We start from the raw sequence: 27,412 nt of genomic DNA, 5'->3' as shown, positions 1-27,412 counted from the left end.
GAAGGCCTTCAAGAATCCAAATGGCAGGAGAAATTCGGATCAGACACTTCCCCTAAAGGTTGCTGGAGGACCTTGTACAAACCTCCTATTGAGAAAAGGTCTGGTGACCTCCAGTGGAGAATTGTGCATGGTATAATAGCCACAAACAGATACAGAGCACATATTGATCCACAGGTAGAGGAGGGGTGTCCTTTCTGTGGTTTATCAGAAACTGTTTTTTTATTTATTTTTTTACTGTGAAAGACTTGAACATATTTTAGCTCAAGTGGAAGACTTGTGTACAATTTTTGGAGAGTTTTTCTCACCAATGCTTTTTATCTACGGTCTTAAGTATAACAGGTCCATGTATTGCTTAACTTTTTATTCGGCCAAGCAAAAATGGCGATATGGATCTCACGTAAAGGTAAACTAAATGGTGTGGGGTCAACTGATACAATGTCAATTTAAAAGGTTTGGTTAAATCAAGATTAATGGTAGAATATGAGTACTACCACATGGTTAAAGACTTCCAAACTTTTAATTACCTTTGGGGAGTGAACCAGGTTTTGTGTGAAGTTCATGTTGATGGTTCTATGAAAATTAATTTATAGTTGGAGCACTTTTATTTATTTTAATTATATTTTTTTTCTATTTGAGATTAATTTGTTGTGTATGACTATGAATTAAAAAAAAAGCTCTGATATATAGAAAATTGTGAAATAAAGAGCTTTTAAAAGTCTTTCACTCTCTCTCTCTCTCTCTCTCTCTCTCTCTCTCTCTCACTCATTCACTCTCTTTCACTCTCTCTCTCTCTCTCTCTCTCATAAACTCTCACTCTCTCGTTCTCTCGTTCTCTCTCTCTCTCTCTCTCTCTCTCTCTCTCTTTCTCTCTCATACACTCTCTCTCTTTCACTCTCTCTCTCATAAACTCTCACTCTCTCGTTCTCTCTCTCTCTCTCTCTCTCTCTCTCTCACTCTCTCGTTCTCTCTCTCTCTCTCTCTCTTGTAGTCTCTAACTCTCTCTCTGCAGTGTACGTCAGAGCTCTCAGGTGTGTTTACCTGTAACTTTTGAGCGAGTGAATCTTTCTGCTCTTGCAGCTGGTTGGCGTTTTCCACCTCTTCCTTCAGTTTCTCCAGTTCCTGTGGGAATGAAAGGAGGTCAAAGCTCCGACGCTTCACAATCAAGCAGCTGAAGGTGTTGAGGTCTCACCTGCTCTTTAGCTCTGAGTTCAGCCTCCAGCTCCTCGATGGTTTGATTCAGTTCTGTTTTCTGAGTTTTGATGATGCTGGTTTGTGCGCTAACACACTCCAACTCCGTCACCTGACCTCACACACAACAACACAACATATGAGCCCTCACATTTTTCACAGAAAGACGTCCGACAGGATTTAATTTGATGACATCACAAATCATTCAGAGAATTTGACAAAGCCGGTCTCACGCGTTTGTGGAGTCTCTCGGCCTCGTCCTGATAAGCCGCCAGCTGTTGTTTCCACTGTTTGACGTTGGCGGTGGATTCCAGCAGCGCTGCCGTCAGTTTGGCGTTGTTTCCCTTCAGAGCGGCGAGCTCAGCCTCCCAGTGTTTGGTGATGGACGTGGAGCTGCGTGAAGAACATCTCAACAGATGAGAACCACAGGAGAGATCATCATGTCAATCGATCCTCAAAACAATAAACTTCAGCGACGCTAATCTTCTCCAGTAAACTCGTTTCACCAAATAAAGATTTCAGTGCGTTCTCATCCATATTTCATGTTTGTATAAGTGTTATATAATATATATATATATAATGTTGTGATGTAATGCTGTGGCGTCCAGAGACGCTGGCACACTATGAAATATGGATAAATAAACTCATTGACACGTAAAGAACCAAATATTTAATTTTGTTCAGGAACTGAAAGATGATGAAATAACGTTTCTAAAGAGAATGCGAGTGTCACCTGTGAGGGAAGGGTACAGCGTTGGGCTCCGGGCGACTCTCAGCGTTAAACACTGCGTCAGGCGTCACTCGGTCGTCTGTTCCGTTGATGCTCTCAGGAGTCACAGGAGACTGAAGATCTGTGGCTGATTCCTGTCACGTCACAAACGGTCACATTTACTCTCAAGAATAACAACACAGGGAACACCCAAGATCTGAGAGCTAGAGGAGAACCTGATTGAAAACATGACGACACTAGCGCACGAGAACTGTTGTTGTTGTTGTTGTGTGTTTGTAAGAGTCAAGAGTAAAACATCACAGATTATGGATGTCTCTGAGCGTGAGACAGGTGCACACATGTGAATTTTGTCCGTGTCGCAAATATTGAGAGTCGGTCCCACAGAGTGGCTTAACCTAAAGCTCCAGACGAGTCTTGTTCTCACAGTCTGACATGAATCACACAGAACGCTCTCAGCTCCATTCGTGGAAGAGAAAAGTTAAAATGCACAGTGAAACATTTCATTAAAGGTCCCATTTTTCCCTGTTTTGGAAGCTTTGATTTTGTTTTTGGGTGTTTGACAATGGATGTTCATGTTTCTATTTTCCAAAAAACCTTTACATTTCACATATTTCAAGTCCACCGCTGTCTCTCTTCTCATGAAACGACTGGATTTCTTCCGGTTTCTTCAAAGTCCCGCCTTCCAAAACGCTCTGATTGGTAAAGCTGACCAGGTCTGTCGTGATTGGTTCCCCGCTTAAAGCGTGTGTGAAGAAATCCCACCCATACCATATCAGCGAGTTCTGCTCCTCAAGCTGTTGTTATTGGTCCGTCCCCCTCTCAGTGCACATGTATTCATAAACTTTGGCTTTGATCAATAAACAGTAACAATGGCGTCAACTTCCCTTAATCAGTTAAAAACATGTGGATCGATTTTTTGGCATATTCCTGTGGGCGGAGGATAATAAAATCACTCGGAATAGTGCATCATGGTCCGATCCAGACGTTCTCTGTAGTCCTTGACAAGTGAATTCTGTTAAAGACAGATCTCGCTTGGCACGGAACTTTGAGCTTCATCATTTTGCAGGTATTATTTATGCTCTAACAGCAACATAACACACTAACTAAAGCTTGAAAAATGTGACCGTGGGGAATACCCGCTTTAACACGTCATATAGTAGATAGAAAGATGCAATTCAGAAGTGAAGCTATCACTGGAATGACAGCTCCACGTCTGTTTGTAAAGTGAACACACACGCGCACACACACACACACACACACACACACACGCCAGAGGATTTGACAGATATGAGGAGAACACAGGCGTGTGTGCAGATGTACAGTAACCCTACAAAGATGTTCAACATTGATCTGCTTGATTCTTACCTTTGCTGTGATCCGAGTCTGTTTGTGTTTCACAGCATTAAATGACATCACAAGAGAAATAAAAACATCATCATCACAGCTGTTACTGTCTGGCCGTCTCCAGGGGTTAAATGAGGAGAGAGAGAAACTCATGTTTGGTCAATTTTGGGAAGGTTCAGATGGATTCTGGGTAAGAGATTCTGGGTTTGAGATTTTGTGGGATTCACTTCTTACCTTTAAACGCGGAAAACACGAAACAGACTTGCGCTTGAGAAATAACGTAAAGGAGGATGTAAATACGCTTTCAGAAGCACAACAGAAGAAGAATGTGCTGTGTGGTGTTTTTTTAAAGCACCTGTGACGGTGAGCTGGTTAACTCCATCTTCTCCTGAGATTTCTCCTTCGCTAACCGCGCCGCTTCTTTAAATTCCACAAACTTCTCAGCAAACTACAGTTGGAGATACAGAAGACACACAGGTTTATGAAGCTGACGGGAGATCAGGACGAGAGAATAAATAAGAATGAATCTCACTTTACTCAGATGAGCCTCGGAGGAGAAGCCCAGGCCGTACACTGTATTCGCTCGACTGTCAGCCCACTGACCAAACTTGTGTGATGTTTTGGTGAAGGTCATGTTAGGAGTGATGGTGCTGTTGATGATGGCCTGCACAAAACAAAACCTCACAATTACACACACACCTCGCTGTAATGATCACTCATCATCACTAAAGCATTGTGGGAAATTAAAAACAATTGATTAAATAAAAGCTTAAATACAACACACACACCTTTACTTATAAACAAAGTCATTTTTCTGTTGTTTTTAATAAAGATATTCTAAAAAAATATAACAATTTTAACAACTTTTAACCAAAAAACTTTAGGTACTATATTTTAGGGGTTTTGCATTTCCTAAAGTGAGTTTTTACTAAGATTTGTTTCATATTACTTTTGGGTAAAAATGTGTAGTGAATATGCTTTTGCGCATCTACAGACACACACATGCATACACACACAGATGATTGGCGTGTGTGTGTGTACTTGTACATCTATCTTTATGAGGACCAGTTTGAGTTTTAGACCAGCAGAGTGAGGACTAAGAGAGTAAAGTGAGGACATTTTGGCCGGTCCTCACTTTCTGAGACCCCTTTAAAGGGCTGTTTGAGGGTCAAGACCTGGTTTTAGGGTTTAGGTTATAATCTGGTTTAGGTTATAATCAGGTTTAGGTTATAATCAGGTTGGGTTATAATCAGGTTTAGGTTATAATCAGGTTGGGTTATAATCAGGTTTAGGTTATAATCAGGTTGGGTTATAATCAGGTTTAGGTTATAATCAGGTTAGGTTATAATCAGGTTTAGGTTATAATCAGGTTGGGTTATAATCAGGTTTTGGTTATAATCAGGTTGGGTTATAATCAGGTTTAGGTTATAATCAGGTTGGGTTATAATCAGGTTAGGTTATAATCAGGTTTAGGTTATAATCAGGTTGGGTTATAATCAGGTTAGGTTATAATCAGGTTTAGGTTATAATCAGGTTGGGTTATAATCAGGTTAGGTTATAATCAGGTTAGGTTATAATCAGGTTGGGTTATAATCAGGTTTAGGTTATAATCAGGTTGGGTTATAGTCAGGTTTAGGTTATAATCAGGTTGGGTTATAATCAGGTTTAGGTTATAATCAGGTTTAGGTTATAATCAGGTTTAGGTTATAATCAGGTTTAGGTTATAATCAGGTTGGGTTATAATCAGGTTTAGGTTATAATCAGGTTGGGTTATAATCAGGTTGGGCTATAATCAGGTTTAGGTTATAATCAGGTTGGGTTATAATCAGGTTTGGGTTATAATCAGGTTGGGTTATAATCAGGTTTAGGTTATAATCAGCTTTAGGTTATAATCAGGTTTAGGGTGAGGGTCAGGTACTCACTTCTGATGGTTAGGGTGAGGGGCTAGAGATTGTGTTGTGTCAATGTATGTCCTCAAATCGATAGCTGTGCAAACTTGTGTGTCTGCAAAGTGTTATGCAACCAAACCCAACCCAGTCAAAAATAACTATGCACCCAGGGCCTTTGTGCTGTGTGTGTTTTCTGGTAAACCCTGCAGTGTGTGTGTGACCAAATGTCCCCACAAATATAATAATAGCAGTTATTATAGATATTGTGTGCATTTTTTGGTCTCCTTGAGAAAGTCATCTTATAAATCCTTTTACATGATGTTTATTTCATGTATAAATGCAGAAAGGTTTGTGATGGTTTGGATTAGGGGTAGGGTGATGGTGACAGGATACAAAAGGGGTAGTTGACAAACTGCACTTTTGCCTTTTGGTATGATAGCAAAAATTAAGAAAAAAACAAGAACAGTGAAGATCATATCTACAATAAACAATAATATAAGACAATATATTAATAACATATTCTTTTCAATGGTTTCCTGTAACACCACAGGACGCATGTTCAGTATTTGTCAACTAGCCATTTACAATCTGTACACTATTAAAATGGTTGTGTCCTCACATTTTATAAAAACAAATGTATATGTGTGTCTGCTTGCATGTAGTTGTATATACGGTTTACAAGGACACAAATGTGTGTAATGAGATGTGTATAATAACGTATACATGGTTTACAGAGACACTTCCTGTGTCTTTGAAACCCAAAATGGCTTAAAAAACACCAAATGTTTTCAGTGATGGATAGGGTTAGGGAAAAGAATAAACAGTCTGTACAGTATAAAATCATGATGTCCATGGAGAGTCCTCCTAAACCACATATCCAAGTGTGTGTGTGTGTGTGTGTGTGTGTGAGTGTGAGAGAGGTTCCACAGATGTTGTGACCTTTGAGCCGTCCAGACTGATGATGCGGTAGACGTTACGTGTGCTGTCATAGAAATATGACACAGTAACGGCATGTTTGCTGGTGGGCACCCAGTTCTTTTTAGTGTTGGGGTCGATCTGGAAGACGTGAGCTCTGGTGCTGAAGATCGGCTGCTCTCTGGAGGACACAAGTGATTATTTCATCACAACACTGAACACCTTTACAACTGCTACTGTAAGACACATTTTTTATGCACTGGAGTCAAATTTGCAAAATCCAACCTTTGACAACTTTAAAGATTAAAAAAAATATTTTTTAAGTGAATACACTGTGTTCTGATCATGTATATATCATGCACATTTACTGATTTTACATTAAAGATGTCTGCACATTTATTAAGCAAGAAGTCCAAATCAAAACATAGCTTGAAAAGCTTCTGTGTGTTTATAGGAAAGGGTTGACCTCCTCAACATGACGGCACAATCGACCCACGATTCAATGCTCAACAAATCAGAAAAATCAGCACACACCACAGCTACTGCTCCCAACAATCCCTCTGTGAGGGAAGATCAATAAGAAAGATAATGTGTGACACGGAGCGACACCAATCCACATTCACCACACAAATGGTCCTAAGGCAGAGAGATAGAAAATAAGAGTGAGAGAAAAACAGAGTGAGAGAAACAGAGAGAGAGAGAGAGAGGGAGGAAGAGAGAGACAGAGGGAGGAAGAGAGAGACAGAGGGAGAAATAGAGAGTGAGAGAGACAGAGAGAGAGTGAGAGATAGAGAGAGAGAAACAGCTTTAGTCCAGGACTGCATATCACTCAGTTTATCTGATGGATCCTCTTTAGAGTCATTTATGTAAATCCCAGCATGCAAGGCGTGTTTCCCTGTTCCTCCACTGTACAGAACATTTTTACAGTTACACACAATCACTGTCTGAAATTTGCATTGAGATAACACTAAAGCAGCAGAAACACACACACACACACACACACTGATGATGATGTGTTCACATCAGACTGCGCTCACATCTGTACACACAACACATATTTTACAACAGGGATTCTACGTCCAGAAATGTGAGTGAGCAAACTCACAGAAGTGACGCCGGACTGCTACACATGTAAATGTAAAACACACAAAAATAATTTTCTTCATGAGCAGATTTCTCATATTAGTGTCCAAACATCTTTATACCATGGTTTGCCGGAATACTCTATTCTTATTGGCTGGAAAGCAGTTTGATGCACAGATAGTTCCAGTCACTTTAATCACAAAATTGCTGTGCAACCTATAGGCGGTTTCAGATCCGCAACATGAACAAACGTTGCTGCGCATGTGCACGTCGAGGACTGCCCTTAACTTCTGATACACATTCACAAACAATACAGCTCCTGGAGATTTTTCTGATAACAAACAACAAAACAAGAAGAAATGTTAGATGGCTAAACTTACCTCTACAATATTTTGAAATTAGAGTGAGATACCAAGTTCAACCGCAAGATGTCATACGCCTTCTTTAAATGTGCCAAAACTACAGGACACATTTCATGAATGACTTACTTCAGGCTCAGTACTATACTGACTGTACTCACATTGAACTAGTGTGTACTACACTTACAGTAATTACAGTGAACTGTGTTCTATCCTTACTGTACTAACTGAACTCTCAATGGACTCTATACTGTACTCACAGTGAACTCAGTGCTCCTCTAATGGTATTTTCTGTCATCTACTTCTAAACCGCTTCACATAAACCTAACATCAATTAGTTTAAGTTATAATCAATGATTATTGGTAGGAGTCTGAGGATCACTGACTGATAAACACAATGATCTCAGGTTTTACTATCCTCATGGGGACATTTGGATGCTACACCAGAACCCCCCCCCCCACACACACACACACACACAGGAAATCAGTCTTATCATACAACTGATGGTTAATTTGACTACACCACAAAGATGCGTTGTACACACACACGCTAGCTGTTCATGAACTCTCTATCACACACAAACACAGGCTAAGGGTGAGATTGTCCATCTGGTTACAGTGCAGTCAACATCCGACCAATCAGAGATCTGTAACACATCATCATCATTACACATACACACGTGTGTAGCAGATTTAAGCTGCTGTACGAACTGTCATGTTTACTTTCATGTTGTTCATAAAACTGAATGGACATCTGCCCATCATAAAAACCCTCATTACTGTAGTTTTGATTGTTAAATACTGACTAATTCATTTAGCATGAGTAACATGAAGATCAAGGGTTTGACTGATCAATGAATGTAATCTCATGGTTTACAAATTCATAGCTTTGCTCTTGGCCAACAAAACTGGTTCTGCCCCCTGTACCTTCACTCGCTAATACACCGTCCCATCTGGATCCCTGCACTCTGCTAACAAACAACGCCGTGTAGTGCCGTCCCAAAATGTGCCATATTTGTATGCTTCTATTGTTCACCTCATTTATAACTCACTTTGGATAAAAGCATCTGCTAAATGACTAAATGTAAATGGGTTAAAAATTAACAGAGAAGTGTTTGAACTCTAACCGCACATACAATCATCACCACACACAGCAACATCTGAACATCACGACACATCCTCACTCACACATCTAATGAATACTTCTGAACAGAACATTTCTTTATTGTTATCACTTAATGTAACATATGCTTTACACACACACATGCAGAGAGAGAGAGAGTGACAGGGTGAGTCAGAGAGACAGTGTGAGAGAGAGAGAGAGAGAGAGAGAGAGAGAGAGAGAGAGATAGTGAGTAAGTGAGTGAGTGAGTGAGTGACAGTGTGTGAGAGAGAGAGAGAGAGAGAGAGAGAGAGAGAGAGAGAGAGTGAGTGAGAGCATGACCGGGTGAGAGAGAGATAGTGAGTGAGTGAGTGAGTGACAGGGTGAGAGAGAGAGAGAGAGAGAGAGAGAGATAGTGAGTAAGTGAGTGAGTGAGTGACAGGGTGAGAGAGAGAGAGAGAGAGAGAGAGAGAGAGATAGTGAGTGAGTGAGTGAGTGAGTGAGTGAGTGAGTGAGTGAGTGAGAGCGTGACAGGGTGAGAGAGAGATAGTTAATGAGTGAGTGAGTGAGTGAGAGCGTGACAGGGTGAGAGAGAGATAGTTAGTGAGTGAGTGAGTGAGAGCATGACAGGGTGAGAGAGAGATAATGAGTGAGTGAGAGAGTGTGTGACAAGGTGAGAGAGAGATAATGAGTGAGTGAGAGAGTGTGTGACAAGGTGAGAGAGAGATAATGAGTGAGTGAGAGAGTGTGTGACAGGGTGAGAGAGAGATAGTTAGTGAGTGAGTGAGTGAGTGCGTGACAGGGTGAGAGAGAGATAATGAGTGAGTGAGAGAGTGTGTGACAAGGTGAGAGAGAGATAATGAGTGAGTGAGAGAGTGTGTGACAGGGTGAGAGAGAGATAGTTAGTGAGTGAGTGAGTGAGTGCGTGACAGGGTGAGAGAGAGATAGTTAGTAAATGAGTGAGTGAGTGAGAGCGTGACAGGGTGAGAGAGAGATAGTTAGTGAGTGAGTGAGTGAGTGAGTGAGAGCGTGACAGGGTGAGAGAGAGATAGTTAGTGAGTGAGTGAGTGAGTGAGAGCATGACAGGGTGAGAGAGAGATAATGAGTGAGTGAGAGAGTGTGTGACAGGGTGAGAGAGAGATAGTTAGTGAGTGAAAGCGTGACAGGGTGAGAGAGAGATAGTTAGTGAGTGAAAGCGTGACAGGGTGAGAGAGAGATAGTTAGTGAGTGAGTGAGTGAGTGAGTTAGTGAGTGAGTGAGAGCGTGACAGGGTGAGAGAGAGATAGTTAGTGAGTGAGTGAGTGAGAGCGTGACAGGGTGAGAGAGAGATAGTTAGTGAGTGAGTGAGTGAGTGAGTTAGTGAGTGAGTGAGAGCGTGACAGGGTGAGAGAGAGATAGTTAGTGAGTGAGTGAGTGAGAGCGTGACAGGGTGAGAGAGAGATAGTTAGTGAGTGAGTGAAAGCGTGACAGGGTGAGAGAGAGATAGTTAGTAAATGAGTGAGTGAGTGAGTGAGTGAGTAAGTGAGAGCGTGACAGGGTGAGAGAGAGATAGTTAGTGAGTGAAAGCGTGACAGGGTGAGAGAGAGATAGTTAGTAAATGAGTGAGTGAGTGAGTGAGTGAGTGAGAGCGTGACAGGGTGAGAGAGAGATAGTTAGTGAGTGAGTGAGTGAGTGAGAGCGTGACAGGGTGACAGGGTGAGAGAGAGATAGTTAGTAAATGAGTGAGTGAGTGAGTGAGAGCGTGACAGGGTGAGAGAGAGATAGTTAGTAAATGAGTGAGTGAGTGAGAGCGTGACAGGGTGAGAGAGAGATAGTTAGTGAGTGAGTGAGTGAGTGAGTGAGAGCGTGACAGGGTGAGAGATAGATAGTTAGTAAATGAGTGAGTGAGTGAGTGAGAGCGTGACAGGGTGAAAGAGAGATAGTTAGTGAGTGAGTGAGTGAGTGAGTGAGTGAGAGCGTGACAGGGTGAGAGAGAGATAGTTAGTGAGTGAGTGAGTGAGTGAGTGAGTGAGTGAGTGTGTGAGTGTGTGAGTGAGTGAGAGCGTGACAGGGTAAGAGAGAGATAGTTAGTGAGTGAGTGAGTGAGTGAGTGAGTGAGAGCGTGACAGGGTGAGAGAGAGATAGTTAGTGAGTGAGTGAGTGAGTGTGTGAGTGAGTGCGTGACAGGGTGAGAGAGAGATAGTTAGTGAGTGAGTGAGTGAGTGTGTGAGTGAGTGAGAGCGTGACAGGGTAAGAGAGAGATAGTTAGTGAGTGAGTGAGTGAGTGAGTGAGAGCGTGACAGGGTGAGAGAGAGATAGTTAGTGAGTGAGTGAGTGAGTGAGTGAGTGAGTGAGTGTGTGAGTGAGTGAGAGCGTGACAGGGTAAGAGAGAGATAGTTAGTGAGTGAGTGAGTGAGTGAGTGAGAGCGTGACAGGGTGAGAGAGAGATAGTTAGTGAGTGAGTGAGTGAGTGAGTGAGTGAGTGAGTGTGTGAGTGAGTGAGAGCGTGCCAGGGTAAGAGAGAGATAGTTAGTGAGTGAGTGAGTGAGTGAGTGAGAGCGTGACAGGGTGAGAGTGAGTGAGTGAGTGAGTGAGTGAGTGAGTGAGTGAGTTAGTGAGTGAGTGAGTGAGTGAGTGAGTGAGTGAGTGAGTGAGTTAGTGAGTGAGTGAGTGAGTGAGTGAGTGTGTGAGTGAGTTAGTGAGTGAGTGAGTGTGTGACAGGGTGAGAGAGAGATAGTTAGTAAATGAGTGAGTGAGTGAGTGAGTGAGTGAGTTAGTTAGTGAGTGAGTGAGTGAGTGTGTGTGTGACAGGGTGAGAGAGAGTGAGTGAGATAGATAAAGATGAGTGTGTGAGTTTGAGAGTTCTTCAGTTCTTCTCCAGAGAATAAAATCAAACCTGTGGGTTACATAAGAGCTGATAGAAACACTCCACACGTCTCTCTCTCTCTCTCTCTCTCTCTGTGTGGGGATTTCTTTGACATCAAAAGTATCCCACAGTGACATCACTCAAGATAACGTTGTGACATCAAATCTGAATGAGCCAATCAGCGAGCTCCCCTTAGTACCTCTGTCAGCAGCTTCACACGCATGTGTTCTGTCCACCTCGGCTGTTTTAAGATAAGGTTGAGTTATAACGTTCTGGAGCTGTTCCAGGAACAGTGTCTTCTTTTAGAAAGAGTGGAAGGAATTTTCTTTGCTGTGTTTAATAAACGTTCTTCAAAGCCACAAACCGCACTTTACTCTTAAAGACGTAACCCATTAACATGCCGCGAATACTGTAACAGTACATCAAGTCGTCTTCTATGTACCACACAGCTGTGACGTCACACAGCTTGCCAACCTGTGCTAATGATGTCACAAGCCACTGATGACATCATTCCTATATAACCGAACCGAATGCTGATCAACTAATGGAATTCTGTCACCATCAGGATCTAATGACTTCCAAATTAAAGGCCCGTTAATTCATCCCATAATAGAAGAGAAACGACAAACGGATGAATATTTGCTGAAAACTGGTTATCAAGCAAATCATCACAAAAGTGCTACAGACACCATGACGGGGACAGTGGTCATCGTGTAATCGGTTATCACACGGTATCGTTGTATCGAAATAGAAGAGCACAGCGTTTTATTTTGATGAATGCTGTTTTGAACATAATTATATCGCGGTTGACGGCGACACCGCGCACAGCTCACCAACGGCACCATCACGGTATCCTGCTCGTGCTACACGAATTTGTCAACGATTGATACGACGCAGATGTATATACACTAATCGTGTTCATTTTATCGTCAAATTCATCCACCAGCCGAAGTAAATCACGGTAACGTACCCCATTTTTCTGGCGCGTGCTCGGCTCCTCTGTGAAAGCGTCCGTGTTTTAATGTCGCCGTTTTCTCGCGCGCGTTTTCAGTCCGACATGATGCGCGTGCGATTCTGACAGACTCCTGCACAAATCCTCAAATACATCCACCCGTCGTCCGATACATCCACACAGAGAGAGACTCACATCCACTCGTGGGTGATGTACTGCAGAGACATCATGTCCGCCTCCATCAGCTCACACAGATTTCAGCTGATCAATGAGAGAAATCCACACAGATCGACCAGATGTGAAGCGGAGATGTCGAAGAGTCTGCTGTCATCCGCCTCCCCCTGTCATCTCATACATTATCTGTCATTGCGCTCTCACGTCACGCCTCCTCGCCACTCTGACGTCATGGACAGTACGCCGTGCATTTCACTTCCGGCGGCGGCCGCTGCAGAGAATAGATGCGCGACACGCGCGCTCGCAAACAGCTGTCTGTGAGTTTATCGAAGGAGAAACAGTGGCGTTTATTTGTGTCTGGATTCTGCTGTGAAATCATCACATGACATGAACATTGTCTCGTGAACATCTTTCACAGAGTTCAGCTGTCGTCACGCTCAACACGTTATTACCGCACTAGACGCGGACACTCATCTCTCCTCTAAAATAAAGTCAACATGTATGATGATCAATAATGGAAACACGTCACATGTTTTCTGTTGAATGTCATGAAATATTCAGATGCTCTTCACTGCATCAACACAACACTGTGACGGACTGAGAGTGTTTATAAACACAGTGGTTTTATCTAGCAACACACAGCTAGTCGTAAACGCCATAACAGAAAACGTGCTAAGTGACCTTAAAAACAACAACTTTATTGGTCAGTGTTTTTACACATGAGGAAACTCTAAAAGAAGGTTGTGCTCCGGTTCACACAACTATGCCAGACGCACACACTGGTTCACATTTCATTGGGCTCTTGAATGACACAGTGACAGACACCAGCAGGTGTTTCAGACACCTGATGATTCTCCTCCATCAAACATGTTTTTAAATATCACAATATTACAGAAGACCACTTTATAATCTCATTTGTGTACAACTGAAGGACTATCAAGAGCGTTTCAGTCATTCCTCGTGTGTATTTTTGTACTGAAATAGTTAAGCATGTCATTTGTTTTCACAGTAAAAACATTCTCAGATTCATTTCCTGACTTGAAAACAATTGAATTTGTTTAGGTTTGTGATCAGTGCGAGACATTCAAATTTGAGATGAAACCGTTAGAAATGTTTGTTTTTTTCTGGATCAACTCGACGTGACCTGCAGCGCCTCAAACGGTCACGTGTCTGTGAAGTATTTTTAGTTTTGGCAGAGAAGCAGAAAATCAATCTGCTGCTTTTCTGTAATGCCAGCATACAGGTGTTAAAGGTACAGAAGTCTTGGGAGTTTCTGAAACATCGAGAACAACCCAAACGTCAACTTTCACACATAACCCACAACCACATGTAAATGTGTGGCGTCGCACCGTTGGCCGGTGAGTGCAGGCACCCAATGTGACGCCTGTCAGGCTATTTACAGAAAACGCTGAGCAAGAGAAAGTTCCCACGACTGCGATGACACAAAGAGAACGAGCGCACGCCTGCACAGCACCTAGGATTAGTGCGACCTGCAACAGAAACAATGGAAATAATTGGGGCGGAGAGTCAGATGATGGTACTGCAGGACACGCTGGCGGAGGAAGAGATGAATGATGAAGAGGAAGATCTGAACAACAGGTCTGAGACACCAGATGAGTTTATGCTCTTGACATGAAAACCACAGACACATAGAAGCACAGAAGCCTGATTAACAGCTCTGTGTCTGTGTCAATATGACATGGACATGTTTTGCATGCTAGCTAAACTAACATGACACACAACATTAAAAAGTGAAGTGACCTTGAGTTATAAAACACAAGTGAGACGATTTCTTCAGCAGTGTTTGTTATGGTAGTAGAGTCATTAAATGAAACGTTGGCCGTTCCAAGGTTCCACATCTGCGTATACAGATGAATGCTGGAAACAGTGACGTTTATTATTTTCGTTTTAAAAAGTGTTCAAGAGTATAAATAAAAGTAAAGCTGTTATCATGAGCGACCGTGGAATAAGTGTCTCTCCTCCCCACAGTCTGAGAGAAGCTGTTCAGGACGAAGACGTGAAGCCTAAACTCCAGTGCCTGATGATGGACCCATCCTTCTCAATGGTGACGGTTCAGAGCGAAGACAGCGGGATTGTTTGGGAAACGGCTTCCAGTCGCTGCTCGACCCCCTGGGCCTCAGAGAGGAACGTCACGACCCCAGAACCCGGCTACACTCTCAGCAGCCCAGGCACGGCCGGCAAGATCCTGGTCACCATGGACGAGGAGCACACCACCAGAAGAGAGAGAAAGAAGCAAAAAGCTGAGAAACGGTTTCCTTACCTGAGGGATGAGATTATGAGACCGGCCATGGTGGAGGTGTCCCTCCCTAATGTCACGCACACACCAGACAGAACCACACACACCAAAGAAGAAAAGCATCAACGTTTGTTCAGTCTGGTGTCTGAAGGATCTGAAATTCTGAACATCATCGCTCCACACAAAGTGTCTACGGTGGACGAGGAGGAGAGTGAAGGTCTGAAAGATTGTTTGTTTTACCTTGAGGAGGTGCCTGCCATAAAATCCAGCAGGATTCCCGTTGAACCCGTGAACGTTCCCGCTGAGACTCCTGGAGAGGATGAGGGGACATCATTCGTACCGGAGCCCATCGTCCCGGTCCTCACATGTTCGAGAAGAGGCGTCACAGCGGAGGATTACTTTGAGAATTTCACTCTTCTGGATACCCGGACGCGGTCAGGACAGGCAGCACTAGAAGAAGTTCCCGGAGATTCCGGGACAGAAAACACGCTCACTCAGAACGTAAATGAGGTGCCAGAACTGAGCTGTGGACTATCACGGGCCCCCTCAGCTGTCAGCGTGTTAGATATTCCTGCCGAACATCTGGACGATGTCTTTTATGGCGGCGGCAGCAGTGCTCCGCCCTCCCACGACAATAATAAAGAGGAGAAAAGAGAGCTTTCAAAATCCCACCTGAAGGCAAGCGGCTCCGCATTGTTCGGCAGCGAGGAGATGGTGCTCACCCCCATATACCTTCCTGAAGGACCTCTAAAAATCATCGACCCCAACCTGCTGGAGGAGCCCAAAGCCATGGCGTTTTTCTACTCCGACCTGTACGCCGATGCCGTGGGAAGCAGGAAGAAGCCGGACGATGACACAGAGAGTCTGACCTCTGAAAAATCTTTCCACAGTAGAGAGTCCGACTCTGAGGACAGAGGCTATCTGGAGAAGTTTGTGCTGAGGGTCGAGACTCTCAACATCGTGGATGGCGATCGGGAACCCGAGGTGCGCAGCGAAGAACGTCAGGACCCGTTCAGACTCGCCGGATACGTGGAACAATCTAAAACAGAGGTGGAGACCAGGACGGATGAGCTGGAAGAGATCACAGATTTCTTTAGAAGCAGCGCATCATCATCACCGTGGGAAGCGGTCGATTTATATCAAACCGAGCCGGAGGCGGAACCTCAAGGGGTGAGGAGTAGACCAGTTACGTTCAAAGATGAAGCAAAAAAGAAGGAGAATTCTCTTCCGTTCACCGACGACATCGATATTGCTGAAGCGTTTTTACCTGTGGAAATCAGTGAGGATTGTCCGGCGTGGGAAGAAAACTTGCAGACGTTTTCCACAACTACAGCCTCTACCAGGACAGATGACCATAAAAATAAAACAAAGTCTGTAAGTGAAACTGAATCTCCCAAAACGAGCCAAACCATAAACGCAAACAAACCCATAATTCCACGCTACAAACCCTTCCTTGATCTGATCCCGCTGCTGCCAGCCGAAACTGAGGATGAAGAACAACAAACAGAAGGAGAAAACCTGCAAGAGGACAAAACTGTCTCAGAAGAGATGACATCACCTGAGGCTAAAGAAAAGGACGAGACCACTGAATCTCATCCTCCTTCTCCTGATGTGTGATGATGTCACAGCAGCAAATGTCTGTGTGTGTGTGTGTGTGATGATGTTGCTCACAGCGTCAGATGAAGAGACTGTAGACAAATCTCTTGGTGTTTGTGATGCCAACAGGTCAATAATGCAAAACACAGGATGAACTGAAACAAACACATGACTGTACAATGTTAGTGAGTGAATGCGAGTTAATTTGTCACTTTTCATATAATACTTGTGTCATCATAAACCGAAAGGCTTTCATCAGACTAAATCAAGTTTTGCGTGAGGTTGGGGGAGGGCTTAAAAGTGTGATTAACTCAGTATATGATTCATTACATGTATGGAGGAGTCTTCACAAACCTCATGTTCCAACATGGACAAGATTGGGAGGTCAGGAACGTTTTTGGGTCTCCACGAGCTCATCAATCAACCTAAATGATGTTTATTTGTGATGTAAAAATGCAGAGAGGTTTGTGTGACGTTTGTACAGAATAAACATCATATGTTTAAGAAAAGTCCCAAAAGAAGACACAACATATGTTTGTTTGTGTAGTAACACACATCATATGAGTCATCTATTACTATAAAGACTTACATGTCATGCGCTTAGATCTTCTGTTACCGGACTTTAAATAAAATACAATATATAAATAACATATAACAGTGTTAGATGGATTTGTTTTTTGAGAACTGAAATAAACATCATTCCGATAACTCTGCTCATATATTCATTGATTGATTTCGTGTCACAGGTGTCGTTCGTCGTCTCACCTCAAAATCTCGCGCCATTCCCACGAGCGCTTCCGTGTCAGACTCCGAGATACAAAAAAACTTCTTTGAATCCCTTTTTAAAACCAATTTACTCAAATAAACTTTATTTACTTTATACATTTTAGGCTGACCATCGACGCTTTTCGTTCTCACTCAGTGAGGGCGTCGTGTTTCTGATTGGTTCTTCGCAGTGATGAAGGCTTTTGATTGGCTGTTCTTTGTGCACGAGATCATCAAAAGCCTGCAGATACAGTAATATTAGGCTTTTACAGAAATGTGTCTAATACAGAATGTCTTTAACTGAACTTTTATCGTGACCGATGAACTTTCATCTTAATAATCGAGGAGTCTGATATCTTCATAAAACACGTGAGTCCAGAGCTGTGATTGGCTGATAACAGTTTTTAAACATGTGTTTATTTATCACATCTTTAACAAAACGACCCACAAATAAGGAAAACAGTCTATAACGCACTCATGAGTTCTGCTTTAAATAAAGAAAACCATTTCAAATCATCATAACTTTAAAGAGAACTATTGAAAGATGCCTGGAGATTTACATTTTGGATATCTTGTTGATACTGTCAGATATATTTAGCTTTACTACAAAAAGATAAAATCATGAAAACCAGCTTACAAAATCATGATATGATTGACAAGTGCATGTTTTTATCATAATCATCAAACAAATCCAGACATTCTGACGGCTGAAATAGTTCTGTATTCTTGTGTATTTTGTCATTTATGTACAAGCGTCCGACAGTTTCTGAATAAAATGATTTCTTTACAAAAACAATCGTTGCTCTTCTAACATTGAACATTACACAAAGCACAAATATATTTATAAGTATTCCAACATAAAGAACCTGCGATTGAGTTCAGAACCTAAAGATAGTTGAGGAGTTTTTATACCTGATACATTATTATCATACATCATCTAAAGGAGACAAAGACAGCAGCAGCCCAGAGTACTGAAACACAAACCACGAGTGTTTGACAGCGAATGAATGATTCTCTCTTCACACCCGCGCAGTTTCATCAGTACATCTGCTTTTATTGCAGTTTCAGAGGTGTGTAGAAAAACCGTCTGCATTTCATTTCAAACCTGCAGGTGAGGATGACTGATCTGAAGACACACAAACCACTCTTTATCTCGTGACATATAAATCATTACAAAGAGAAGAATCTGCCCACACATATGTCTTTAATGACAGAACTGTGACTGAATTTTCATTGCAGATTCCTCAGGCGCGTGGCTACGTGAGACGGTGTGAAAACATCCCTACACAACAAAGCCAGAGAACCTTCATCCCAACATCCCAACCGAACTCTCCAAAACAGCTAGACAAGTCTTTATGACATCATCGCTTTCCAGCATACCGACAGGATCGATTGATCACGAGCATATGTCACAGAGGGTGGGGAACTGTGGAAGGTTTCAGTGAAGCTTACATTCCAGACAAACACACACAAATATATATATATAAATATATATATATATATATATATACACACTCACTCTAACACAAATAAAATCAGAATGAAATACACACACGCACAAACACACAGGGGGGCCGTGCTCACTGTAGTGTGACGTCACTAACATGACTGATAAGTGACGTCCTCCAGCACATCAGTGACAGTGAAGTGAAGATCCTGCTCAGACGTTCTTTACCTGCTGGTGTCCATCACATCATCTTTAAAGTTCTCACACTGCTCCATCACTTTACTGCAGAAGAAACACACGTATCAGTCCTCTTTGTGTTTGTGTGTGTGTGTCCAGAATGGTATTTATTGAAAATTTAAGAGTGCAGAAAGGTTTCAGTGGTTGGGTTAGAGGGTTGAATATATCATAAACCTGATATAAAATCAGGTTTCTATGGAATGTCCCCATAAAACATGGACACCAGTGTGTGTGTGTGTGTACAGGTGAGTGTATGTGTTACCTCGCCATGTCCTTTGTCTCTTGGTGAGAAGAATCCAGCTCTAGAACTTTCTGCAGCAAAGGGACGCCACCCTCCTTTATCAACAGGGGGCAGTATTTACTCGCTGCAATGACAATGATAAGAGAATGACAAACACACACTGAGATTTATATAGAAAATTCTAGTAAGAAAACATAATAAAGAAACTCTAACGAACGGAAAGAAGAAAGAATTTTTTCGTATTTATTGTGTGTGATGTTTGTCATCAATAACGAAGTGTGAAACCTTCAGAGATTACGTCATATTTACCCTCATACCTCAATAAATTACATTTGACAGAAAATGTGTTGGTGGGATTTTTAACTCACATCACTGTAATGCAAAACATTTCTAATATGTGTTATTCATGATAGCAGTGTGATCTTGTTTTGTTGTTAATGATGTGATTTATTTGAATGACGGACTCACGATAAACTGACACCAGGTTATACAGCGCCCATGTGGCCCAATGTTGACTGACCAGAGCTCCACTCTGAGGGAGAAGACGCAGGATGGGCTCAAACGACCTGCGAGAGAGACAGACCGACAAGATGAACACCAACACTGAGTTAGGAGACGTTAAGGCAAAAGTATAGTCCGGCCGTCAGCGTATGTGCACAGTCCTAATGACGCAATTTCCGTCATCAGGAGGGTCCGTGGTCGGCCGAAAACCCCACGGAATGCACACAACAGTGCATGCGCAATTTTTTTTAATCTACTGAGTCCAGTCAATGACTTACTGTATGCCCGAGAAGCTGTGTCGACACGTGTGTGCGTCAGACGGACACGGACAGTGTATACCCGGCCCTTTAACAGAGCTGTGTCTGATGTGTTTTTGCACCTGTAGTTGATGTTTCGTCGTGAGGTGACATCCCAGCTCTGAATGGCCGCCCACATTTTGTCCATGACATGTGACCTCGTGGGTTCCTCCATGCTCCAGACCTCCTGCCCATCAAACATGATGTGCGACAGAACTCCGCATGCGTTATACGACACTTCAATGCCGTCCGCTTTACTGTCCAGCAGGTCACTGCGAGGAGAACATTCAAGTCTGAATCAGTGAGCTAACACTCAAAATCATGTTGGTGTCGATGCAATTCACACCTGAAGACTGTTATGAATTGCTTGGTGAGGAGCTGCGGCCGTAGCGCTTTCACTTCAGCTACATTACCCAGCAGTCCCAGCATGTTACGATGAAGCTCCTGTTTATCAGGAAACTCCTGCAGAAATCAAGCCCTTCACACATGAATCATCACTCGCAGTCCACCATGGAGCAATGCATTGTGGGTACTAAAGAATAACACACCGTGTTCTCTGCATGTGTATTAATGTGTAGTAAGACAGCTGCTGATCCAACAGAATAAACAGACCACAAAACAAAGGGACAAACCTTCAGACAGTCCAGAAAGAGATTCATTCCGTTACATTCCAGAAACATCTGACAGTTATCTGGCGTCTCGTCTGTGATGTTCCACAGAGCGCTCCAGGAGAACTCCATCACCTGATCACACTGACACACACATGACATCATCACAGTCAATCACACGCACCCATCAACTGTTATCAATGATCACACTTCTGTGAGGATCACTCACCATTCTGTCCTGAAGCCTCTTCTGGATCAGATTCAACATGGTCTGTGACACACAAACACACACATCAGGATATTACTCCAATGGTTCAAACAAATACACATATTTACAGTCAAATTTGTTAACCAGTGTCATATGGTAACCGTACAAAGATGGAGAACAGATTTGATCAATGTTCTACTGCACAAAACAACATGTGCAATACCCAACTATATACTTATATTTATTATACATATGTTGTTCAGCTATCCACATTCCCCTGCATGACTTATATATAACACAGTTTCATTTGCACATCTGTCCATACATTATAATATACTGTCTATTGTCCTTTTGTCTAATGTGTATTGTCTCTCACATATTTATTTTGTACATTTTGTGACCTGTGCCTTGTCACAAATTCCTTGTGTGTCCGAGCACACTTGGCAATAAAGCTCTTTATGATTCTGATAAACACCTGCAGTAAATCTTCAATATCTGACTGCATGAAACACAATCCTCACATCTTTCCACATCTGTTTCCTACCTTGACAAATCCCATTTTGCCGACGGCTTCTTTGTGGTCATTGTCGACTTGACAGACCAGCGCATTACACAGATGTACGGCGATGCGCTGGATGGACTCGTCCTGACGTGGCGGCTCCAGGATCTTTAAGAGCAGCAGATTGACCCTGTGATACTGAAACTCCAGCTCTTCTGGAATACTGAAGTTGCACAGCGTCAGGCAACAGTTCCTCTGAACCTGCACACACACACAACTGAGCTGGCTGAAGTGCATTCTGGGATTGAACATATCCATACAGTGTGTGTTAAACTCACAGTGACCTCCTGATACTGCTCCATGCCGTTGAGCACCACCTGTATGACCTCTCTGCGCAGACGGACACTCTGGTCGTTGCGGTACTCAGTGTTGGTGAGGTAAAAGAGCGCGGCGCTGCCCGTCACCTGAATGCTCTTGTCATATTTATGAGTCTTCAGGGCCGTAATAACCAGCTGCACAAACACACGAGTCAGATCCGTAAAAACCCATTCTGCACACATGACTTTACTCCAGTACAACAGGATCATAAGAGTGTGTGTTACCTTCAGCGCTCTGAGCAGCTGACCGCAGTGCTGGATTCTGGCGATGTCAAACAGCTGATTGATGGCTCGATGAGCGAGTTCTGGTCTCTGATCTGTGTAAACCTCTATAGCATTCAGAATCTGATCTTCATTTTTAGAGCCGGTCACCTGCTCACACACACACACACAGTCAGAATGCTGCACGTCATCAAAATAAGATCCTCTCTACATGTGACAGGTGTGTGCAGAACCTTGTAAGCAGGTATGTGTGTGACGTTGCAGAGCGTGGTGTTGTACAGTCCTAGAAACTGCAGCGATCTCTTCAGATCCCGAAGCGGGTAGATGCTGCTCTTGCTCGGCTCAATGCTGAAACAATTCAATTTCATTTATATAGCAGCGTGTTTCACAATGTGCATTTTTCCAAAGCAGCTTTACAGGAGAAATTAGAAAAACACAAAAAGGTGAAACATAGCACGGTTCATGGTGTTTATACAACAAACAAGATCCTTCTAGTAAATAATATCTGATAAACGTAGTCTCCTGGTGGTTTATTTAACATATTATGCATTAAGTGACAAAGATGTGTCTTTAATCTAGATTTAAATGTGGAGAGTGTGTCTGACCCTTGAATAGTATCATGAAGGCCATAACAGAGTTGAGGCGCTGTATGAGAAAGCTCCGCCCCTTTGGTGGATTAGTTCTTGTCGTGAAGTGTTATCACAAGTCTGGAGTTTTGAGATCTTAGAGAGCGTGATGGGTTGTAATGTGATAGAAGATCTGTTATGTAGGTAGGGGCTAATCCGTTTAAGGCTTTATAGTAATTAAAAGAACTTTGAAATCAATACGACACTTAATGTGTAACCAGTGAAGAGATGATAACACTGGGGTTATGTGATGGTATTACACACAGACAGAAATAAACTAACGCCTTCGAGCACATGGCGTGACATTACAGATGTGTTAGTCTTCACCTCGGCCGGCCCACCGCATCCTCAAACGCAGGCGCCGTGCAGTTGTCCAGCATGATGTGACCCGAGACGTCCAGAGACACCAGATTGACCAAACCCTGCACCAGACTACCCAAGATCTTCCCCGTCATCTTAAACTTCGACGTCCTCTGGGTCTCTCGGGAAATATCCAGGTGTCTACAGACAACAAAACCTCTAGTTAGATTCGCCTTTAATCGTGAATTGTAAAGCAACAGGAGGATGTTGACACATGCTCTGTAGAAGATCCATCATTACACACGTGTAGCAGTAGTTATAGTTCAGGAAGGGTAAAATGGAGATGTGAAGAGCGTCTCACCTCAGCGTGCTGAACTGCATGAGCGTCTGGATCAGTTCCTCACTCAGCTCCACGTTATATAGCACCAGCGACGTCAGACGCTCCTTCCACTGCGCGAGGAACGCCGGGCGGGGCAGACGGACGCCCGACAGGTCCAGAGAGGTGATGGCGGGCAGCGGCTTCAGCAGCATCTCCACGTCCATCAAGCCAGGCAGACCGCCCAAATTCAGCAGCCGCAGACGGTTGAAGCCCTGAAAGCAAAAGTCCGAGTCAACCGTCTGCGTTTCCAGCCGCTCCACCAGATCGTCTTCATCGTCGTCTTCATCATCGTCCTCTGCGTACGCCAGCGGGGCTCCAGCCTTCCTGAAGATGATGTTGGAGCATCCGAACAGACTGAGGGAGATCAGCGAGTGTCTGAAGCTCTGCAGGGCTCTCAGGCTGCGTGCCGTCAGGCGGTTACAGTAGGTCAGATGAAGCTCCATCAAATCCTGCCAAATCAACGTCAACATGACATCTTTAGTTCAAACGCTGGGTGTCTCCAGAACATGTTTTGATGGTCAAGACCACAACTGTGGTGAATAACAGGAAACTGCTGGTGAACTGTCTGATGATTTGTGTGTTAACATCATTAATGTGAATGGATTGTCAAACTTCTGGCTTTATTTAGCTACTGTTGTCCCCGTAAGGGATGAATGGGGGAGTGGCCTTAAAGAAATCTTCAACAAGATTAATACAAAGGCCCACAATTTTCAAGATTTGATCTTTAAGAATGGACTGAAAACACATCTCTTCCATCTGCACCTGACCGGTCAGTTCTGCCTTCTCTCTTTCTACTCTTAGAAAAAACTAACTTAGCTTTGTTTACTGTGGTGGGCTATGATTCCAGTTTTACTGCACTTAGGTTTTGTGCCGTCCTTGTGTTGTTCCTATTGCTTCCCTTGTTAACCTCATTTGTAAATCGCTTTGGATAAAAGCATCTGCTAAATGACCAAATGTAAAAAAGTTCCTTGTTTGTTAATATGATAACATCTGAGGTAGGGATGCACGATTAATTATCGGCCGATAATAAAAAATGTATGCCGATATATTAAAGCCGATAAATCTTAAATTATGTCCTCTGGTCAGACTACTTAATATGCACGCAGCTCGCAGTTAAAATACAGTACATTACTGTCTTTCTGTCGTGATCATTTACTTACTGCTATAATCAATTAACATTACAAAACTGATATATATGAATGTGTAAATTATAGGAACAAAAGCAAAAGCATATAGTTTAATCAGACTGCTGTATGAATGCTTTCTATTTTGAGACCTGTTAGACATGTGGCTATTGAGAACCTTTTTTTTTATTAAATAGAAAAGTTTGAAGGTTAAAGAATGGTTTACTAGTGCAGGGGTTCCCAAACTTTTCAGACCACGACCCCCAATATTAGACTGCTGACGACCCGCGACCCCCCCCTCCTCCCCCTCCTTTCTCCTCTTTGTGTTTTCCTCCGACAGTTTGTAAGGATTTGCGATTTGGTTACATACTGACAGAGCTAAAACAAAAAGGTACACAATCTCTAAGCCAGGCTATTTTATTAACAAATTATGGACAAAAACAAATACATCCCATAACTGTGAAATGCCTAAAGACAGAATACGAACAAGCTGCCTGTAACACGCATACAACAATAACTTTGTATTCAGAAAAAAACGCCTAATGTGATGGATGGGCGATGTGCGCGGAGCAAAGCAGATCGCCACCCGGAGATCATCTTCCACGTTAAGCCGTGACCTGTGTTTATTCTTAATGTAAGTCAGCGTGGAGAATGTCTTTTCGCATAAATACGTTGAGCCACGTAACGCGGCTTTCGACGACTGTGGATATTCCAGCGCAACAGAAACCCAGAACTCGAACAGTTCTATCAGCGCATCTTCCATATCTGACGCCAGATTATTTGCCGTGGTTACATTAAATGGTGACCTTATCCAGTCATATTGGTCGGGAAGTTTTATTTCCAGTTTATTTTAATTATCCTAAATTTATACTCGCATCATTACTACCTTTTTTAACATATACAATTTTTTTTTTTAAATTGAGTTTCTGTAAATCATCTCGCGACCCCCCACCCCCCACTTTGGGAACCACTGTACTAGTGTAAAGTAGGCTTGTTACATGAGTTTCAGGGAGTGAAAGAGAACTAATGGTTACCTTGTTTTCTACGTTGAATGTTTTAAAAAAAAGCTGCTGTGCACTTTTTGCCATTTGATTCAGACTTCAATTTATACGAATATTAAGATACTGTATATGGACCAATATGTTGGTTATTGGCTTCCGACGTTAAAGAATTCTTGGTTATTATCAGCCAAAATTTACATATCCGTGCATCCCTAATCTGAGGTGATATTGATTTTATACATTCATTCAATAGTTCATATGAGACTCAAATTTTAGACCCAATTACAAACACGAGCTTCTGGCATATTTTGACTGATCCAATCAAATCACAACTTTTGTGTGTTTCTGAGCAACACGCAGCAGTTTCGCTTCTGAACAGACACGAACGCTTAGAATGAATGAATCAATCTGTAATAAAACTTTTTAGAATTGATTATATGAAATTTAGGACTGACAAAGAGAAAGAGTTTCTCTTGATTTCATCGTGTGCCGTCAGAAAGAAGAGAAAGTGGAAGTAGCGCTTCACCAGGGTGTGATGTAGCACATGCAGCAAAACCGTTTAAGGACTGGACCTGGATCACAGTCTTCTCACCTGTTTCCCGATGGCTTCCAGGTCCTTGTCCCGAACAAAATCCTCTCTGAGCTGCAGTCGGGTGAGTCTGGTGCTGCGAGGGTCACCAAAGAGCTGAAAGAAGCCGTCCTGCGGCTCAAAGTCGCTGTCTGTGTGGACCAGATCCATGTACCTGTCAATCAAAAACATCACATGTCAAGCGGAGTTCAAACGCCTTTAAGATCAACTAAATGGTCTCTCGACGTACACGTTCACCAGTTTATCACAGATCTCGCTGGGCAGAAAGACGTCTGGACGCAGACACAGTCTGTCCCTGTCTCCTGTATAACACATGGTTCTCCGCAGGTTCTTCAGACAGAAGACGGTACACAGAGACATAAGGCTGTCCGGGTCGTCTCCTACTTTAGTCGCCATGACGACGTTTCTGTCAGCCTCAGGAGCGATTGGGGGGGTGACAGAGTTCAAAGACGGATGTTTGATCTTACACAGCAGACATTGAGAGCGTGAAAAGATCTCCTCCACCTGCTGAACATCACACAAACAAACAAACATGTGTGAATAGTGAAGTGACACCTCAGCAACATCACACCTGATGACATCACAGCTGTCTCTCTGTCTGTTCTGTCTTCTGTCTGACTCTACGAGCTGTTCTGGTATCGGTTTCATTCACGTCATTGATACGAAGAACAGCAGAAGACTCTTTATGTGTTTAGTGATGAATGTTCACGTATTGTTGTTCTGTTTATATCAGAAGGCAGATTGTTGCATGTTGTTTGTGTTTTTGTGATGTTTTCTTTTGATGGTGATGTTTATGTGCAGTGTTGTTAGCTGGCTAACCATTAGCACCATACGTAACGTAAAGTAAGAGAGTTTCTTGTCGCTCATTATTTGGATTGACAGCGGCCTCGACGCGCGTCTGTGTCTCTTACCTGAGGCGTCGCGCACCGCCTGACGCCCGCACACCGACTGACGCGTCGCTCAAGTCACTAGAAGCCCAGAAATATGAACATGATCTTCTATTGATCGCCGCTGTCCGATGTCAACAAAACTATCGCCACATCCGGGTCACTATACATAACACACGAGCACTTCCGGTTTGCCGGTACAGACGGATTGATAAACAAATATTAATGATTAAAGGTCATTATTTTAGACAGTGTTACTTTGTCAAATAATCATTGCTATTTAATTTGTATTGTTGTATGTGCGCAAATGTAAGTGGAGCTCGAGCTTGATTTGTATTGCGTTCATTCACACTTTTGACTATTTCTATTTGCTTGATAAATACGAGCAGTTATGCTGAAGGTGTGAACTCGATAACAGCCCTACAAAATAGAAATAAAAATTGCAAATGATCATTTAGTTATGAAACGCATTTTTTATTTGTGTGCGTGTTTGTGTGTGCGTTTCCTGAACGCGGAACTAATGCTCGTGAGCGCCGGTGTTTTCCGTCGGGCTGTTTTTCCTGCAGCACGTGACTGTTGCTGTGAAATATGTCGAGTTCATACAGAAACAGGTGAGATTGATAATAAACACATATTTATTTCGACTGTCGACACATATTAGACGTTATTTA

General features: G+C 42.8%; 4 protein-coding genes across 5 annotated transcripts in view; 2 read left to right on the top strand and 2 right to left on the bottom strand.

The window, feature by feature from the left end:
* Nucleotides 1–12,990, bottom strand: part of LOC130407403 (homer protein homolog 1) — a 29,090-nt gene extending 16,100 nt beyond the window's left edge. The window contains exons 1-8 of one of the 2 annotated variants that reach the window (XM_056730199.1): nt 12,603–12,990; nt 6,091–6,247; nt 3,795–3,926; nt 3,618–3,710; nt 1,922–2,052; nt 1,422–1,581; nt 1,190–1,300; nt 1,039–1,119 (exon numbers count right to left, since the gene is read on the bottom strand). In XM_056730199.1, the coding sequence (XP_056586177.1) occupies nt 1,039–1,119; nt 1,190–1,300; nt 1,422–1,581; nt 1,922–2,052; nt 3,618–3,710; nt 3,795–3,926; nt 6,091–6,247; nt 12,603–12,649 (912 nt within the window). In that variant the 5' untranslated portion in view covers nt 12,650–12,990. Of the gene's footprint in view, nt 1–1,038; nt 1,120–1,189; nt 1,301–1,421; nt 1,582–1,921; nt 2,053–3,617; nt 3,711–3,794; nt 3,927–6,090; nt 6,248–12,425 lie in introns of both variants that reach the window. The other variant, XM_056730200.1, reaches the window with a different exon arrangement.
* Nucleotides 12,991–13,531: 541 nt separating this feature from the next.
* si:ch1073-398f15.1 (cardiomyopathy-associated protein 5) lies at nt 13,532–16,950 on the top strand. Its single transcript, XM_056730197.1, has 2 exons — nt 13,532–14,180; nt 14,571–16,950. Exons 1-2 carry the CDS (start codon nt 14,086–14,088, stop codon nt 16,453–16,455), a joined length of 1,980 nt encoding a protein of 659 aa, XP_056586175.1. The 5' UTR covers nt 13,532–14,085; the 3' UTR covers nt 16,456–16,950.
* A 646-nt stretch (nt 16,951–17,596) lies between these two features.
* zer1 (zyg-11 related, cell cycle regulator) lies at nt 17,597–26,915 on the bottom strand. The gene is made up of 16 exons (XM_056730195.1): nt 26,766–26,915; nt 26,084–26,361; nt 25,858–26,008; nt 23,123–23,589; nt 22,789–22,962; nt 22,069–22,183; nt 21,839–21,985; nt 21,575–21,748; nt 21,282–21,497; nt 20,759–20,800; nt 20,554–20,673; nt 20,268–20,383; nt 20,005–20,193; nt 19,593–19,690; nt 19,146–19,248; nt 17,597–18,928 (listed from the first exon to the last, which is right to left on the bottom strand). The coding sequence occupies exons 2-16, from the start codon at nt 26,248–26,250 to the stop codon at nt 18,871–18,873; spliced, it is 2,337 nt and encodes a 778-aa protein (XP_056586173.1). The 5' UTR covers nt 26,251–26,361; nt 26,766–26,915; the 3' UTR covers nt 17,597–18,870.
* Nucleotides 26,916–27,043: 128 nt separating this feature from the next.
* The window catches only part of tbc1d13 (TBC1 domain family, member 13), a 6,723-nt gene continuing 6,354 nt past the window's right edge, over nt 27,044–27,412 (top strand). The window contains exon 1 of the mRNA XM_056730198.1: nt 27,044–27,352. Coding sequence (XP_056586176.1) covers nt 27,330–27,352 — 23 coding nt within the window. The 5' untranslated portion in view covers nt 27,044–27,329. The remainder of the gene's footprint in view (nt 27,353–27,412) is intronic.

This window comes from Triplophysa dalaica, chromosome 19, assembly GCF_015846415.1.
Source record: "Triplophysa dalaica isolate WHDGS20190420 chromosome 19, ASM1584641v1, whole genome shotgun sequence".
Lineage (NCBI taxonomy): Eukaryota > Metazoa > Chordata > Actinopteri > Cypriniformes > Nemacheilidae > Triplophysa > Triplophysa dalaica.
Note: the sequence above shows the minus strand (reverse complement) of the source record. Positions and strands in the feature narration are given on the sequence as shown.